The 19,542-nt window shown below is 37.1% G+C and overlaps 1 protein-coding gene across 4 annotated transcripts in view; it reads left to right on the forward strand.

Annotated features, from left to right (window-relative positions):
* The window catches only part of CEP128 (centrosomal protein 128), a 338,052-nt gene that overhangs the window by 258,380 nt on the left and 60,130 nt on the right, over positions 1-19,542 (forward strand). For all 4 annotated transcript variants that reach the window (XM_045562464.1, XM_045562473.1, XM_045562480.1 and 1 more), the window contains one exon: positions 4,051-4,100. In XM_045562464.1, the coding sequence (XP_045418420.1) occupies positions 4,051-4,100 (50 nt within the window). The remainder of the gene's footprint in view (positions 1-4,050; positions 4,101-19,542) is intronic.

Below are 19,542 nucleotides of genomic sequence, written 5' to 3' on the forward strand. Positions count from 1 at the left end.
TTTGTTTTAAAGTTTAAGACCAAGCAAGATTGTGCATTATAATGAGGGGCACTAAGTTGTCACAGCATTGAATGACTTCAACTATCTGTAAATCTCACCCATATTCTCATCTTGTGTCTGTTTGCAATCGAGTAGTGTTTCTCAGAGAGGACCAGTAGCCACATTTCTTCAGCACAGGTTAATGGCCCTGTTCATGGTTGCAAATGCATGTATGTGAACAGTGCACCTAACGAGTGATTGCATAGAGCAATAATGCAGGTGGAGCAGGGAATTTGGGGGATCTAAGGTAAGTGTCACTGGTAGGGAGGCAGTAGTTAGGGAGAGATGGATATAAAGACATGGAAGCCCTGGCTGTTGACATCAGAGTACTTCTAAAACAAGTCAAGAGAATGCAAACAGATGTATATTTTTTTTTAATCACAATATGAGGAAGGGTACAATTAGGCAGTGAGTCAGACAGGTGATAAGTAGAACAGGAAGAGAGGAGAGCAAAACTCTAGATATGGCTTTAGTACTAACTAACTAGGTGAACTCAGGCAAACCATTTTCCTTCTTTGAGCCTCATGTCTTCATCTTTTTATTGTAGAATGAAATGTTTCAATATGGAATAGAAAGTTCTTTCCAACTCTTAAGTTCTCCAGGTTTCTGAATAGAGATAAGAAGGTTCAATACAAACATATCCTTAGAGACTTTTAAAACTGGCAGCAATCCTACTAAAGCTTATTTAAGCAACAGCAAAAAATAAAAATAAAAGAAAAAGAAGAGTTTATTGGAAGTCCAGGCGATTTGTGGGCTTCCAGCAGGGGCGGATGTAGTCCTCAACCAATGCTCTCTCTTTCTCTTGGCTCTCATTTCTTCTTTGCCAGCCTCACTGTTGAACAAGTTCCTTCAACATAGTAGAAAACACAGACCTGGAAACACTAGGCAGTATAAGCTTGTAGCTTTAAAAGGAAAGAGTATCTCCCCTGGTATCCATTTTAATCTCTGAGGAGGATCCCTGCTGGTGTTGCTTAGCTCCTTTGCTCAGGGTGGTAAGATGCTCTGACTTGCCAGCCTGGGTCATGACCTATTCTGGGGGCAGGATTCGTTAGGCCCCTTGACTGAAAGTTTCACAGGAATCACATGGAAAAGGGGAATAGTAATTCTCAAAGGGAAGGGATGTGGCACAAAAAAAAAAAAGAACAAAAAGAGGTGTCCAGTTGTACCCTTGATATAAGCTAGGCAGTGGTTCAGTCAGAGAGAACATTTATTTAAAATTTATGTATTTTAAATGCCAATTCTAGGAATTCTTCTATAGTTGTTTTTTTTCAGCTGTCCCTAATCAATCATTGTCATTGGCATCAGGTTTGTTGGAAGAGCCGTGTGACCGCTGTGTATTTGGAGAAATGAGAGCATAATTTTTACATTGCTATAATTCTATGAAGTTCAGTGAGTAGACTGAACTTCTTTACATCTGTATTTTATCAGATGAGTGAGTTGTGTTTGGCTGCATAAGAGATCTAATACCCATTATTTATCCAGTAGGTTTTATCTAAGGTATTTGATGCTTGACAAATCAAGTTGACTCTGGAAGAACAAGATTAGTTTTCTTTTGTGGTTGATGGACCTCACTAAGCATCAGTCCAGTTCCACTGCACCATTAAACAATGTAATTCATTACAAAGGGACCTGCTCTGAGAACTTCTAATCTCCAGAAGTAGTGGAGCTAAATGACCATGTCCTCATAGGGACACAGCAGTGATCTTATATTTCACGAATATTAAAAAGAGTTGAGCTGAAGACACATTTTGCTCAAACTATTTGGAGTAGGGCAGTTGGTCTGTCTGATGTCCATTCTTCCTCCTTCTGTTACAGTATTCTAATTTTGCATTTGGAAACTATCATTTCTGTTCTTAGTCCAATCCTTTTGAGATTATCAGTGAAAGTCTCCATACTTTGCCCTAGCCAAGCAGTAGGGAAGAGGTCTAAGCTAAGCTCATTAGCTGTCCTCTTTATGAAGTTTTATCTTGAATGGAATGACACAAAGATCAGAAGCACCCAGAATAAAATGCCCATTAGCTCATGCTACCCACATTCCAACCCCACCTAGACCTTCTCTTTTTATTATTCTCTGCATATTCTGGATCTTCTTTTTCCTAATTTACCTATTAGTTACCTCTATATCCCTCTAATAAATTCTAAGTTCTTGTTGTTCAGTTGGCAATTCATTGTGGTCAGTTGGCAAATGCTGGGTATCAGTCATTCCCAAATTCCATTTATTTAGCTCATGATTCTGTGAGTCGGAGTTGGCACTGTGCTCAGCTGGATAGTTTGTCTCATCTCGGTTGGGCTCCCATCTGAGTCATCTTCAGGTCGACTGGGCAGCTCTGCTTCTGGGCTTTTACTGGCTCCCAGCTGGGGCAACCTGCAGGGAGGCGGAGGTAGGAACAGTCCTGGGCCATGTGTCTCTTGTCATCTAGCAGATTGGCTTGGGCTTGCTCAAATGTTGGTGACAGGGTTCCAAGTGGAAAAGTAAAAATGTGTGGGGCCTCTTGAAGCCTGAGTGTGGATTGACACAGAGTTGCTTCAGCTATATTCTGTTCACCAAATCAAGGTAGGAGGCCAGCCCAGATGCAAGAAGGGGAGAAGTAGATGGGCATGGCCTCTTGATACAAGTAGCTACAATGTCACAATGCAAATAAGACTGGGGGCACTTAATATACCACAACTCAAGTTGGTTTCTGTACCTTATAGCTGAAGAAACTGATATACCAACCAAAAACCCCTTTTAAAATATACCCTAAAACATTGTCATGCTCCTCTGACTTTATTGATATGACTGATTATAGGAGTTTGGGGGAGCCAGAGTCAGTTCCTCTACAACATACGGAATAGAAACTACTTCTTATCCTTAATCCAGCACATGTGTCTTGAGGAGACTGCGTGCCACTTCTCTGTAGCCCTCTTAGCCGTGCAGTCTCGAAGGGCCGCCACTGTCAGTTCTATCATCTGCCAGGTCTCTTGAAGTTTCAGTGTATTGCCTGCCCAGTTATGACACACTGGTATGACTCTGCCACCGCACTATATTACCACTTTCTGCTGTATCTAGGATAGCACTTGTTAAAAACATTTGGGTTTGCATTTCTGGGATGCATATTGAATTTTTGTAAGTTCTATTTTTCTTTTATGCAGCATAGCCTCTCACTAAGCTATATCAATCACAGAGTAAGGCAAATGCTAATATTAATGTATGATGCTCTGAGTGTTTCTTGCCAATTTTCATCCAAGTTCTGACTCAGCCTAGTCCTCTTTAGGTTGTGAGATCTAAATAAGATCATAACACAGGGTGGTATGGCTGCAGGCAAAAAATAGATTTTCCTTTATAGCGAGTTCAAAAATTAATGTAGGGCACTGGGACACCATTAAGACAGAATCTTCAGTTGACTACCTTCTAGCCATTAATTTCTCTGAGATGGTGCCAAACTCTTGGTCAGATGTAGCTTCAATACGTCCCACCCTCTCACTGTGAAATGATGATTAATATGACTTTATAGCTGAGGTGGTGTTCTTACTTCCATTAGTAACACCCGTTATACCAGGGTGTTTTAATTTGATTATAAAACTTGACTTTTGGGGGTGGAACATGGCTTGGGAACTTAGTTTAAGAGCAAATGATTTGTTTATAATTCAAAAGGAAGAGGCTTTCTCTTTTTTTTTTTTTTAAGAAAATTTATGTTACTTTTGAGTTATGTAAATATTGGACAAACTTTCTAAACTATTGGTATGATTATGGATCTATAATTGATATGGTGTCATCCTCTGGTATCTCAAATAAAGCTGGGACCTCCCAGGGCTTCTCAGCTAGTTTAGGTTTGTCAGGGTCCAAAGCTTTGCCACATGTCACCAGTTGGGATCAGAGAACATTCTTTTTACATTGCTTCTCACACTTAAACATTAAATTTTCTTCCCAGGCAACAGTTTATTCAAGCTACTGACTGAATTACATTTGATGATAAGAGGCAACTCATTTTTACCTTGTATTTTGATGGGTATTTTACTTTCTTATTGTAGATCTGCAGGAAGAGACCCAAAGAAAAGATGAAGAAATGGGATCTCTGCAGGTAAAGTAAATTCTCAGGGCAAGTATGCTTGGGATAAAAGCATTTGTTTTTTCTCTGTTGTCCTTTATTATTGTCACATTCACATTGGTACAGCAAATGGTGTGACAAGTACAGTGTTAGGATTTTAAAGCTAAAGTTGGAACTTGTTTCCTTTAAAAGTCTTTGAGAACACTTAGAAGCAGGAAGCCAACTCAGCCTCTATGCTACTTTTGAAAGAAACCTTTATTCCGTGGTATCGCTTAATAGGAACTGCCACATTAGGAAATGAAGGCAATATCCTCTCAAAGTCATTTTCCCTAAAACAGGGCTGATGAATGAGGATGAATTCATGGAATCTACATTTTCATGTGAAAGTCAAAAGTATTCCGATTCCATGGATGTCATCTACCATTGACCAACCAACACACACATCTATGGAGATTAAGATTTACCTTGTATAGCCTCTCAATTTACTATGGGTTTATACACATTTCTTGGACTGGAAAATTGTGTTTGAAAGATTTCACTAGAATTTTAATTGACATTTCCATGGTATGAACAATTGATGTTAAGTTGGCATCTGACAGAAGTTCTTTCTTCCTTTTACGTTGGGCTAACTTAGAAGTGGATAACTCAAGTGTCTGTCTTTATTAGGGGAAACATAATCAGTTATCTTCACATGACAGAACCAATTCACTTAATGTCATGTTAGGGATTAAGAACAGTAAATACTTTGGACATTTAGAGTTCTTCGTGGGCCTGGAGCTATAAGGCAGGATTGGAGAGTGATATAATGAGCTGGCTTGAGTGCTTTAGGGGTTTAGGGCTAAAGATGTTTGCTTTTGGCAAATGAAGGATAGGTCAAGTAAGGGCCAAAGAGCAAGGGAAATGATCTGTGATTGGGGAATCTTCTACTTGATGGTATATCCATTAAGAGAAAATTGTATAATTGATCCAGAAATGCTGATGAAGCATAGTTCTAGACATCTAATAAAAGTGGCGCATGTTAGCTACAGTTTTATACAGATTAGATTCTATTAACATCTTTCACTATATTCAGGTATAAAAAGAAAGAACATTAGTTGGTCCAGTCAGGGGCTAGGAAAAATCTCAAGCATATACTCACCCTGCCTAATTACGTGAAATTAATATCAGCAATGCTTGTTGTTATAGAAAGCAAAATTCTATGTACACTAAATATGTATACTGAGAAGGCAGTAAAGAATTTTTGAGGCATTTCAGTTACGTACTGTGTTTGCTATTGCCCCCAGAATACTACCTATAAACATATTTGTTCAGCATATATCTTTTGAAATGGCAGCATAAATAGTTTTGAGTTTCTCTCACAATACAAATGTTGGAACCAGTAATCCCATTAAATTTAATAGCCTATGTTACTTCTCAAATATTTAGTAAGTACTGGCAGCATTTTCTACAAAAATGTTCATTCAGTGCAATAGAATACACTAGCCAACTAGCTGTGGACATTTATAGATGTAGAGTGTGCCATATGATGTCCTACAGCAGAAGGGTTTAATGTTGGCACTTTGTAGTGGTGATTAGTGCCTGGTACTAACACTCTATTAAGAATAAAGAGGGAACTGACACCTCTGGACACCTCTGAGAGTGCACAAGAGTGCAGAGGCACATCACAGAAAGCCTTTGATGTTAAACACTAGAGGAAAATCCATGGAAAAGCACCTATATTCCTAAGTTTCTATATTCACATATATCAGAGGTGATAGTTTAGAGAAGACTATTGAAGTATATAGGTTGAAGTCCTACAATCGCACAATAGCTCCATTTCTGATTTACTGGGTAACCTTGGATAACTCAATTAACTTTGCTGTGCCTATTTTCTCATCTGTAATATAAAATCATAAAACTGTCTTGCAGAAGTGTTTAGTGTGGATTAGATTATCCCAGAGGGGAGAGCTAAATATTTAATTCCAATTTACAATGTTAGCAGATCCTCATGTATCCAAATTGGAGTCAATTTTATTTACTCATTATCATCTTATAATTACGTATAACAGACATTGTGCATTTAATGTTATTCTCCTTAAGGGTAGGGGGGGGAATTTTATTTAGCTCTAAACCCTTCCCAGTTTTCTGTAAATAAAAGGTACTCCATTTTCTCATTGAACAAATGTTTATTGAGCACCAGTTCTATGCGCAGCACTGTACTAGGTGCTAGGGATACAAAGGCAAGCCGCATGTACTGGATAGTGGAGAAGACTATCAAATGAGTGTTTACAATAAAATACTGAATAGTTATATTAAAGGGAATGTATAAGTTGCAATGGGAACATACATTAGGAAAATCTGTCCTTGTTTATTGTAGGTGAGGGTAGGTTGGGTGGAAGTGAACGGGAAGTAAGTGCAATTGAAAGTAGACATGTTGAGCTGGAACGGGGTGGCAATCCAAGTAGGCTTCCCAAAGGAAGCCAGTGTTTAAATGATGACTAAGAGTTAGCTAGGCAAGTTGAAAAAGAGGTGAAGATAAAAAAAGTTTCAGGCAGTGAAAAGGATATGGGAAGGCCTAGGATAAAAGAAATCACAGTTTCATGTTTAAGGAACTGAAGGAAGTTCGGTATGGGAGAATGTAGCATCTGAGAGAGGAGAGGCAAAACAGGAGTTTGTAAAGTAAGCAGAGGTCTGAAGGACCTCCCAAAGGAGTCTGGACTTTACCTTTTGTATGGCGAAACCAGTTAAGGGTTTGAAAGAAGAAAATGATACTATCAAGTTTGCATTTTGAATAGGTAACTGGCTGTAAATTCAAAAATAATTAAGAACAGGCAAGATTGAAACCAAGGAGACCAGTTAAGCAGATATTTGTGAGACTCTTGGCAAGAGATGATGGTGACCTGGATTGGGTAGTAGCAGAGAACATGAAGACTGGGTAGTTTCTTAATATATTTTAGCATGTAAAGCCCATGGAACTTTGATATTGGATGTTAAGGAGTAAAAAGGAAGGAGTTTGTGATTCTTGGATTTCTTAATTGGGCAACTTCAAGGATAGTTGTGCTAGTCCATGAGGTAGAGGGAAGTTGGTCAGTTCAATTTTTGATATTTTGAAACATACAGATGGCAATGTCAAGGGCGATGTTTAAACTTGACATGCAGAACTTGATATCATCAGATCTGGTGTGCATATTATATGGAGGATACTAAAAGCCATAGGAGCAATTGAGAACTCCCGGGAGAAGTGTGTAGAATGAGAAGAAATGAAAGCTTAGACCAGAACCTCAGGGAACACCAACATTTAAGTAACAGGCCTAGCGTGAAAATCCTGCAAAGGAGTCTAAGATATAAAGAAAATAATTTCGGAGGAACATGGTGTTATGAATCTTAACAAAAGAATATTTCAAGGGGAAAATCATCAATAGAACTTAACAAATATTTCTTAAATCCTTGTATCCATTTAGCTGTGGGGTGTAGGTTCAAAATAAAAATTTGCCATCTGATGAATTGTAATTTCCTATTATACCTATGAAGCAACTCTCTCGTCTTTTGCTTTCCTGGATGTCCCTACTTAGCACAGTGCCTCACCATTGTGGGTACTCAGTAATTTTTTGTTGACAAAACAAACAAATGGCACCCTATTTGTCTCTTCTTTATATAGAGCTTACTCCTGGGTCTCATTATGGTCCACCCATTAAAAAAAGACATCCATCTCTGTCCTAGAGTTCATTTTTTTGCTTACGTTTTTTGAGGGGAGATGTCCAAGTTCTGTCATTCGTGTGCACGCACACACGAATAATTTGGCATGAGTGATAGGAAGTAGTGGAAGTGGATAAAATGGCAGGGGCAAGGAGTGGGCAGCAGGGAAGGGTATTTTCAATCTTCAGAGGAATCACAAACAATGAAGACAAACATATTTGACAGTGATTTTTACAATGCAACTTGTAATTACCAAAATTCTTCATTGGAGCTTAACATTGTCTGCCTCATTTCATTTTTCTGTGACATGCATTTGCAGTTACATTGTGTGCTGCTCTTCTTAAAAACAAAATGTTGTCTTTTAACTATAAATGTGTAGTGCAATATCAGAGTTCTGTTTGCATATGGGTTTGAGGTGCATTGAAACAAGCAAATCCCTTCTTTAATCCTCTCAAGATCAGCTGAAACATTTAAAATAGACACAAAAGGTAATCCATTTTTCCTCAATTGACTTGAAATATATTCAGAGACTTGACACCTTGCTCTTGATGGCTGGTAGTGGTAGGTGCTGCTGCTGTTTTTTGGTTTTATTTTTTAAAATACCAACCTACTTAGTTTACCTTTCATTGACTTCTCACTTTTCCCCATGTTGCTTTGTGAATCCAAAAATACAAAGCATACCAAGAGTTAGTATCACACTTAGTTATAAAAGCTTCACAGTGCTACCTATGACAGTCACTAAACAGAGTACCTGCAAAACTCATATGCCCCTCCTCATATGCTAACTTACGGTCATCCGTCTTTCCATTTAATTTGAAATGAGTTAAAACTAGATGATTAGGGACCTAATTTTTCCTATTCATTTTCTTCTTTTACTAGGCCATCTGTAGGTTATTTGGAGGTAGCCATATCCATATCTGTAAACTAGGGACAATAATAATACTGACTTCATAGGATGGTTGAGAGGATTAACTACAGTAGGAAATGTGAAAACCTTGGTGCCTGGCAGGTCCTCAATAATTAATTTCACTCACTGACTATTTACACCTATTCTGTGCCAGCACGATGCTGCGTGCTAGGGATAAAGTAGTATACAAGTCAGACGGGGTCTCTGTACCCATGGAGTTCCTCCTTGCCTCTCCCCACCCTTCTACCCTTACCCTCTCTCTTATGCTCCCCACCCCATGGTCAACCCTGACATTTGAATTTCTATTTTGGCCAGGTTGTGCTGAAGAAAGTATTATGTCTTTGGATTGCTGCTAGATATAAGGAGGATGAAGAAAAAAGGCACAATGTGGCAATAATGAAATTGATTATTGGGCTCCATATGAATGTCAATCTCTTTATCTTAGGGGGAGAAAGAAAATATTTTAGTTATAGGACCTATAATCTGAATGTTATCACAAGTATTTCTGGACACTTAGAAATTTTATTAGAAATGAGTGGAATCCTTTGTTTAATTTTTTTTAAAAAATGAGTTTACATATATTTTCAAGTGCTATATTTTTTCTGAAACATTTCCAGAAGCTATGCCATGAAGCATATTAAATGGCATTAGTGATGTGCTGTTTTTCAGATGACTTATAATTACATTTAATTTCTTTATCAGTTGGCTTTTAAAAATAGTCTGGAACCTTCCATTCAAAGGGTTTAATTTTAAGGGTAGAGGGACAGGCATTAGATTTTGTTTTTGTCACTTCAGTAGTGCTTGGGCAAAAGCATTTGAAATGAGCAGGAAAGAGAAGATAATCTTTTCCCCAGCTATTACTTTATTTCAGGTCTTATGGAGTAGCCTATGGCAGCACAGTGTTTTAAGAAAAAAATAGAACATGCTTTCTTGACTCTTTTGGAACAAACCTAATAAATATTAATATAGGGATATTATAATATAGAGAATGCCAGTGTAAAGTTGTTAGGCACATTGTTGGAAAAAAACTAGGCAAGAAAAATCTCCAAAGAATGTGACTGACATGGGCAAATAAATTGCCCTGGCAGAGGCTAACAAGATAGTACATTAACATCTCGGTGGACCCATTAGATGGCCAATCCTCTTGGTAAAAAACCGTGCAAGGACTAGGCTGGTGACAGACCAGCTGGATAATTGCCATGGTTTTGCTGTCAGTCATTTCTGCTAGAGTGTAGAATGCCTGTAAGCTGTACTCTGAAGCCACAAAGTGGTCTGGGGATTTTAAAGATTAAGGGTAGAAATACAGGAGTGGCCGGCTGAGAGTCCCTTCGGAGGTACTTTAGAAGGGGGAAGACGAAGGGGGAGGCTCTGCTCCAGCACTGGATCTCCGGAAGAATTGAAGCAGTTCGCTTCCCCAGAAATTCTAATTTTCCTGGGAAATGCTAAAATACACTTTTAAAAGTCTCAATTTGAATAAATTGATAAATTGGGATTAGCTGTTTAAGGTTTTATTAAACTAGAAAGTCATACAGTCCCTGCTCATCCCTAGGCTGACGCACGAGAGCTATTAATGGAACTTCTACAATTCTAGAAACCAAAATGTAATGCCTACTTATTCTTTCAAGATGTATTCCTCAGACCTTAGGCAAATATTTTGTATCTCTAGCTCTTCTTCTGACACATGATTTTTAAAAAATGTTCTAAACAATGACATAAACAAAACAAAACATGGATGATTATGGGAGTGGAGGATTGGGCAATCCTTTGCCACTATCAGGGCAAGAAACTCAGTGGTTCATTAAAAGCTCTATTTTCTCAAAAGGTGAAGAGGCTTACCAAGCATCACATTTGGTATGAGGTCTCAACAGAGATAAAGCATTAGCAGTCTGTCTTGAGGTCAAGCAGGGTGTGAGCCAATTAGATTTGCACACTGCAATTTACTAAGTTAAGAGGCCTCAAGAGAGCAGAGACCCAAGCTCACTAAAACGGATTCCACTTGAAATTTTAGTGATCATTAAATTTTATCACCCTGTTTTACCTGAAATTTGGAATTTAATTTTAACTCTAAATTTATGGCAGAATAAAACTTGAAAATAGAATGCCCCAAGAGGAAAGTATTCTTGTGTCTGAATATATCGAAGTTGATTGACTAGGTCATTTTGTTTTGAGAATAAAAGAAGTATAAAAATCTGCCTGGCCTTGTTTATCCAACAGTATGAAAAGCACAAGTCTTCAGGACTTAGCATTCTCCTTGAGTCAAGCTTCTAAAAAAGCCTTTTTAAAAAAACCAGACACCATTTGGAAACATTTTAAAAATGCAAAGGCAGAGAATAGTCTTTGAGCTCAAAAGCCTGAATTTTACTCTGTGACACAAAGTTTACTAAAAAAGTTGGTAGTGAAAATGACCCAGGTGTATTTTACAGATTTGGTAAATTGCTCCCACAGGGGGAAGATTATTTGATACATCTTCATTCACCATCCCCTTTGCAGTTGACTTCATGAAAAGCAACACTTCAGAAAATATCCCTTGGTACCGCTGTCAAGAGTCCAAACTCTGGCTCCATGGGCAATAGCAGCTTATGCTTTCTTGTGAAAAATGAAAAACCATCTCAGCACATTATGATGTTTCAGTGTTGAGCTTGTCTGAGAGTTTCTGCCAGTCTTGAGTTAGTGGTCACCTTACAATCTGAGGCAATTTCATTTGGGTTGTAGAACTTAAGTGATCACTTTAAGTCCATTCTTCATAATGTATTACAGTGTGCTGCTTATGCCTCTCATGCTACATCCCTAGGTAGACCTCTGACTTTGGGCAAATAACCTTGTTAATCCATTTTGTCTTCCATCTCCTGATAACAATGACAGTTGTGAAAAGCAATATTCTAAATTATGACTATAGTGTGCAACAGATTTGGAAACAGTGCTCAGCAACAATACCTTTCTGGTTGAAACAAATGTTCATTGACTCATAAGACAAATCTCTGAGGTTCTACCTATTAGTAGGACATCATTGAAAGAAACTGTAGTTCTCATTCCTAGACCTATCTCCTCTCCCAATCTCTGGCTGATTTTTCAGAGTATACAGGAACATTGCAGAGCATTTCCCTAGTCTGAGGTCTTGAAATCTTACTAATATTATGCTTCAGTCTACTAACAAATACTTATTTAGCACTTGTCAACTCCTGTCAGGATTGTGCTAACTCAGCCTGGAAGGGTGATGGTGTGTGCATCAAAGGAGAAGAAAAAAGTCACCTCCCACTTGTTAATGAGTGAGAGTAATAGCTATTGAGCAATTGTTTGTGTCGGTACACCGTGCCAAAACTTCTAAATCTATGTCATTTATTCCTGACAACAATCCTAAAAGGTAGATACTACTATTCTCATTTTCCAGATTACAACACTAAGGTTCATAGCCAGTAAGTGTTGGGGCTAGTACTTGTATTTGAACCTGCTTTGCTTCTGTACTATTAATACTATTACTATTATACTTAAATACTTCATGAGCTATGAAAAATGGAATTTCTCTACCTTTTTTTGTTTTTCTGGTTTGTTTAGGTTTCTGGTCTTTCTTTTAATTTCTTCCATTTCTTTTCCTGGAAGAATGATGCATTAGCAGACATATTAAACATGTATTGTGGTAAAATAGTGGCACCCTATCTCCTCAAAATAAAAGACTATAAGAAACTACATAATTTTTAGAGAGTGCATTAAATAAGTCAGGTGATACAGAGGACTTAATATTAGTGAAACTTCTCGCCTTTCTATAACTTTAAAACTACTTATAAATTCTTAGACTCCAAATTTACATACATATAACAACTGGGGCAGTGTCATATATATTTGGTTACTAGCATGTGAGGAAGATTTTAATTCCTGGTGCAAGATTATGAACAGCCCAATAATCTCAAACACTTCTAGGAAGAAGAAGGGATCATTTTTCTTTTTCCATTCTGCACCTTTTCTTTTTGCTTATTCATCATGTTTTAAATAAACAAACCAAAGAAAGTTGTTATGAAAGCCCTCCTCAGGCTTCTTCAATTTCAGTATTAAACCAAGTTCAAAATATTCTGGCAAAAATTAAAGGCAGCATTAGAAGGTTTCCATAAATTTTAAATTGTGCAAAAAGTGATAAAGCTAAAATGTGCTGAAAAAATGACTAATAAGCATCTCCTCCATTTTTACTTTTTATTGTAATCAGTGATTATTCTGCATTTTAAAAATTGCTTCTAAAGTGCACTCCTTTTCCAGAGTCTCTGCATCACATTTACTATTCTATATTTAATTTGCTGGAAGTTTAATATTTACTTCTGAAAGTGTGAAGCCTTATTATCATGTTAGTAGATTATATGCAATATCTGTTAACAATATTTCTGTATGTGCTCATAAAGTGAAATAGCAAATATTACCTACAAGAGACTCCATGCCTTTACTACATTCAGGTTGTAATAGAAGTCCCAAGTTCTCATTTTACTGTTAGAAAAGAAAGAACTAATAAATTTGTCACAGGTGAAACAGGAGTTGGAGCAAGGAGGCCATATATGGGCTCAGTGATGAATCCAAACTCCTGCAGTCCAGATCCATAAGAATTGGGGGACCAGAACAATGGGGGTGTCATTTAGCTGTATGATATCACAGCTAATTAAGTTTAGATTTTTGCTTTTCTCTGTCCTTTCTTCTGCTGTTTCCCCAGTGGTATTGACTGTGTGTGCTACTACTAGCCTGATATCAGACCCAGAGAAGTAAGAAAGAGTTGCAACTTACTTAACAAAGGCATATGGCAAAAATATAATTTCTCCTTTATTATATCATGAAATAAATATAAAAATGTATACAAATAACAGTTTTTATTTGATCATTAAATTTTATTGTGATACAGTATATTTTATTACACTGTCACCTGATGTCTGTTAAAAATTAGATTCTGGAATGCAGTTCTGGCATATGTAATTTTAAGGAAGAAGTTGCAGAACAGTGTTCCAGTGCATCCCCTAACCTTTACCATGCAAAAACAGAAAACAGCCCTGATACTAATAAAAAAGTATTTATTGTCTATTTGCTCATAAAACTGTACTGTCAGCATGTGGTATTTCCATTAGCTGTATTTTGCAGAGCTGTTAAAGGGTGAACGATCTCTCTCTCTCTCTCTCTCTCTCTCTCTCTCTCTCTCTCTCTCATACACACACACACATATATGTGTATACATACATGCATACATACATATGTATAACTTTTAATCTGTTTTTAAGAGTTAGTATAGACTCTTCTGAGTCAGACAGACCTGGATTAAAGTCCAAGCCCCACCATTTAATTATGATGTGAACTTCAACACATTTAATGTGTTGGAATCTGTTTCTTTAACTTTAAATGAATGAAATTAATAATATCCTTCCACTGGAAGTTTTTGTGAGTATTAAAAATAAGAACATCAAAAAGACACCTGCCCTCAAATGTTTATTGCAGCACAATTCACAATCACAAAGGTATGGAATCAACCCAAGTGCCCATCAATTCATGACTGGATTAATAACATGTGGTGTATGTATACCATGGAGTACTACTGAGCAACAAAAAATGGTGAATTAATACCATTTGCAACAATATCGATGGAACTGGAAACCATTCTCCTAAGTGAAGTATCACGAGAATGGAAAATCAAATACCACATGTATTCACTTTTAAACTGGAATTAACCAATGAGCACACAAGTGCACAGAGGGAAATAAAACTCAGTGGAGAGCAACCAGGGGATAAGGAGAGGAGAGGAGGGGAATAAACCAGCCTAATGGGTACTATGAACACTATTTGGGTGATAGGCACACCTATAGCCAGGACTCAAGCATTACAGAAATGATCCATGGAACCAAAAACATTACCCCCTTAATATTTTGAAATAAATAAATAAATAAATAAATAAATAAATAAATAAATAAATAAATAAATAAAATAGAAACATATAAGTACCCAATACAATTTTGACACTTAAACTTTCAATGAATAGTGTTGATTGTTATGATAATAGTAATTTAAAGGATTGTTTTCATTAATAGCCACAAAACACATACCGGTGTCCCTTTTGTTCTTGAAATTAAGGAAACTCATTCCTGTCCCAGGACCTTTGCATTTGCTGCCTCCTTTCTCTGTGATACACTTCCTTTAGCTCTTTCAATGGTTGGCTCATTTCTGTCTTTTAGTTTTCAGCAAAAATGTTACCTCTTCATGGGGACTTAACCTAACCAACCTGTCTGACGTATTTTCATGTCATGAAATATTATTCTTACTCTGATTGTTTCATCCAAATAAAAGTGCAAAGACCAATTTTAGCTCATGGGCCTGGAAAAACATGTGGCTGGCTGGATTTGGCCCATCCCGCCTTAAAATGAACTAGTTTAATGGTTATCTATCTCAAGAATGTGGGCTTTTGAAAAGATGAACTGGCATAAGTGAGTCCAAGAATAAATTTTTGAGTTCTTCCTCAAAGAATAAATTTCTGTTGGTAGAATTTTAAATAATTTCACAAATGAAAAGGTATAATTTTGAATAATCAGACATCCTGAACTCGTACAGTCTCACTGCATCAGGGCTCTATGAAGTGCGAGCGGTAGCTTTCATTACAGGCTAAAACTGCCCAGATGCGACTATAATCAGACTCCCATCTTATTTATTTCTTCATTTCTTAGACTTTGAAATTTAGGATGAGTTACTTCCAGGGATAATTTTGAAAACAAGACAATTGAGGACACTTTGACCAAAATCACTATTCCTTATTTATAATCCTGAAAAGTAAGATGTTTTAAATTTTAGGTAATGATTTCCTTAAAGTTTGTCACATTAAACTGGGTAAGGAATTATTTTGGGGACCGTTTTAAAAGTACTATATAATATCATTTTCCCCAAATGCAAAAATATAAAAACTTTGAAATTATTATAGTCTTCTTAGTGTTATTTTTATAGCTATTACTATTTATAGCACTTTTAATTACTTTAAGATAATAGAACCTTTCAACTCTTTTTCATAACTCACGTCTCTCTTAAACAGCCGAAGCTATGGTTTAAACATCCACCTTGGGAAGATGCTAGTCAGACTGCAGTGAAAAATCAGAATGAAGCTCAATTTGAAGAAAAAGCAGTTAAGTATTTCATAGATAGGAATATTTAGGATATTTGGAACTAAATAGTGAAAATATGTCTGCTTTATTTTAGGGCATATAGGATAATCCAGCCTTCAGGTATACTTCCCAGAAGTACAACTAAAAACTAAGTTTTGGGGTTGTTCTTTTCCTCCGCTTTCTTAGATAATAAGAATAGTGCATTGTTGATTATCAGAGGATAGATAATCTGACGTTAGTTTTAAATTCTTCAGCCATATTTCTCTTCTTACCTGAGCTTGTATATCAGGAAATGGAAAATAATAATAGCTTTAGTCTAAATAAAGCTGAATTAGGAAGAAAGAAAAAGCTATCTCATCTCAGCCAAATTTATTATTTTAAGGTCTTCTGTTTAGTTGTGATTATCTTTAGCAGCAGCCTCTCCCGTGTAGAATGCTGAGAGGTGACTGCACAGAATCACACAGAAGGAATATGGAAATGAGGGCTGAAAAAGCGAGTCTCTAATATAGTGTTCCTTGCGCTTTAATTCCTGGAAACTGTTGAGTAAATGACCGCATATAAATTAGTTTGTGGATTTTTAGAATTATCCAAAGGTAGGTAAGCAATTTAATTCCCAAAATGGACTGTTTGCTCGTACCATTTAATGACTCAACTGTGTGACATGCATGATAGTCGACAACCAAGTGCTATAATTCAAATATTTAGCAGAAAGGGGCTTGGGAAGAAGGATTCTGTGGTTATATGGGTTTCCTTGCAAATGTTCTTCACCTAGAAGCCCAGGAGACGTGTGTTCTTGGGGGAAACAAAGGAGATGTCAGCCTCAGGGAGTCTCACTAGACCAGCTATGTTTGGTGGCAGTCAGATATGTACCCCTTTGTATACCTGAAAATGAAAGCATACCCTACTGTTTGCATAAGTTCTGCATGACACAAGCCTTCCCATACATTATGCCACAATCACCATTGCAATATAATTTGCATAGGAGTTCAGAACATATCCTGCTGATATATGACTAACCTCACAACTGGAGACATGTACTTTACTTTTAAAAATGTAAATCCTTGGAAAAAAATATGGTGTGTTTGTTTTTGAATTGTTGGCTTTCTCCCCCTACTACTCACTTCCTCTTCCTCCATCTCTTTTTGAAGACAATCTCTGAATATGCATTGTCCCTAACCACCATCATAATCTTTATCTGAAAATAATATTTAGTTGCTCTCCAGTCCACATGTCACTCTCCTTTGTTACCTGTTTCCAGCAGTTTCACTGTGGAATCGGACGGTCCCTGGAGAAGATAATTCTGTGTCTCTTGTCCTTCGTTTTGTTTGAAGTCATATTCGGTAGGCACATACCTGTGTACCACATTACATTGTGTTTTAAAGGAAGAATCTTGAAATGCTACTTCATTTTAGAGGAAAAAACATTTTCATTGTTTTGCTTTGTGATTTGAAATATAAAGGGTAAATCTGAGATTTTTTGGTATCAGTTTCATATAACTAACTGGAAGTATTTATAGGGTCTTTACACAAAACCCTTGCCTCTCAGGCTGTGTTTTCCAGTCTGAAATCTGTCCAAACAAACCTGCAGAGCCGCATTTCCATATCTTTCTCTTTGTCTTCCTCCTCCACCCCGCTTGCATTCTCTATCCCACGAACCCACACACATATCCCACTTCCTGTAGGAGTACAACCTCAGCCTTTCCCGAATAGTGTCAAACTGAAGTATAATGGTCAATAATGACCTCATAACAAACAAAACTACAAACCAAAATGCCAACCAGAGCGCATAGCAGAAGAAAGCTGCAGAAGAACAACTGGCTGCCCTTGGGTCTCTGTTACGGCAATGGTGGTAGATGAGGTAACATATCGGAAATGTGAGTCACACACTTTGAGTTTATTCTTAAATCCTGTGATTGCGTCTGCTTCTGATTCTGGCAGGGATTTGCCACATCCGAGTGGAAAGCAAGTAACAAGGGACATTACTGGGTACTCACTGTATGCTAGAACATGATCTATACCTTTAAATTAATTTTTCTGAATAAGTCAAAATGTTGGAGTTTTTTTATTGATAACTTTTTAGACAAAATCTTGACGCATCACTGTGGTTTTTCCCTCCACCCACAGTATTTTTGTTTTGTTATTTTGGACCCTGAAGTAGGTTATTTGAAAAGTCACGTAAGCAGCTAGTGAAATGAATTAACAAAAATTGACTGCAAGTATCTTGGGGCCAGGTGCAGTGGCTCACGCCTGTAATCCTAGCACTCGGGGAGGCCAAGGCGGGTGGATCGCTCGAGGTCAGGAGTTCGAGACCAGCCTGACCAAGAGCGAGACTCCGTCTCTACTAAAAATAGAAAGAAATTATCTGACCAACTAAAAATATATATAGAAAATATTAGCCAGGCATAGTGGCACATGCCTGTAGTCCCAGCTACTTGGGAGGCTGAGGCAGTAGGATTGCTTAAGCCCAGGAGTTTGAGGTTGCTGTGAACTAGGCTGACGCCACAGCACTCACTCTAGCCTGGGCAACAGAGTGAGACTCTGTCTCAAAAAAAAAAAAAAAAAAATTGACTGCAAGTATCTAATGATGGCTGGATTGAACACTGGATGATTGGGAAAACCAGTGGAACCTGCTTTAAAGCCACCATCGTAGAGTTTTTTGAAGTATAGAGTAACTTTGTCTGACTTCTAATAGATAACATGCAATTTTATGTTTAGATCATTGATGCATTTGGTATGTTCAAAGCCAACCTAAGGTATATTTAAAAATTTTTTTCATGTTGATATATTGACATTGTGATTTTTATCTCTGTTTTAACTTATTTTAAATCACTATATGAAATGTTGATATTTTTTGTGATGTCTAATCAAAGCCTTTTTCTTTCTTTTTTTACAATCTTAAAGTTTGAAAAAGAATACATTTGAAATTATTTCTAGCTCTCTTAATTATTGAAAAATAACTGGCAAATTGTTAAAATGTAGTGGATTGTCATGGGGAAATGCCTAGAAGAAAACGAGCACATATTTGCATTTCATTCTGTATCCTTTATGTAGGAAGTAGCAGGTAGAGTGTGAGTGCGATGAATCAGAGTTGACATTCAAAGAAAGAACACCATGCAGTGGCCTCTTTGAGTGAAGCTGAGTGGGTTTTTCTTCCAGAAGAGAGGCTTTGTGTTTTAGAACAGTGATGGGTGGAAGTCCTCATTTTCTTTATGAAAATATGTCCATCCTGGCCCTTAAATTCCAGAGAAATTTCCAGAATTATTCTATACTCTTCAAACTTCTTAGACATGGAAAAGATAGAGACTTTTGTTATTTTTCATGGTAGTGTTGTGCTTATTCATATGCTAAAGCTATATTTAAAGCACTTTTGGAAAATAATGCATTACTGTGATAAAATAAAGTCACTCCACCTGTTCGACTGTGCTTACCAGAGGCAGAAGAATTCTGATTATTTAGACCTATAAGCTTCTAATTCATCTCTTAAATGTGATGAATCAATGTGTCTAATTGATTCACTCAGCTGAATCAAATAAATGTTAATGATCAGGTATTAAGATAACAATGATCCAGTTAGTGCTGATTTTCTAACTTAGCCTACAAATATTTGCCCATCTGCAGTGATGCTAATGAATTTGCCTTGGTTCACTTGTGAATTCTAATGTACACCCCAATGTGACCAGGTAGCAAATGAATATATACCTCAAAGCAGGTTACTAACCTCATCATAAAAAGCTAAAATACTTTTTTTAATAGTACATATGCTATAGGCTTCCCCCCAAATAGAAGAGCTA

Source organism: Lemur catta, chromosome 1 (assembly GCF_020740605.2).
Source record: "Lemur catta isolate mLemCat1 chromosome 1, mLemCat1.pri, whole genome shotgun sequence".
NCBI classification, from domain to species: Eukaryota; Metazoa; Chordata; class Mammalia; order Primates; family Lemuridae; genus Lemur; species Lemur catta.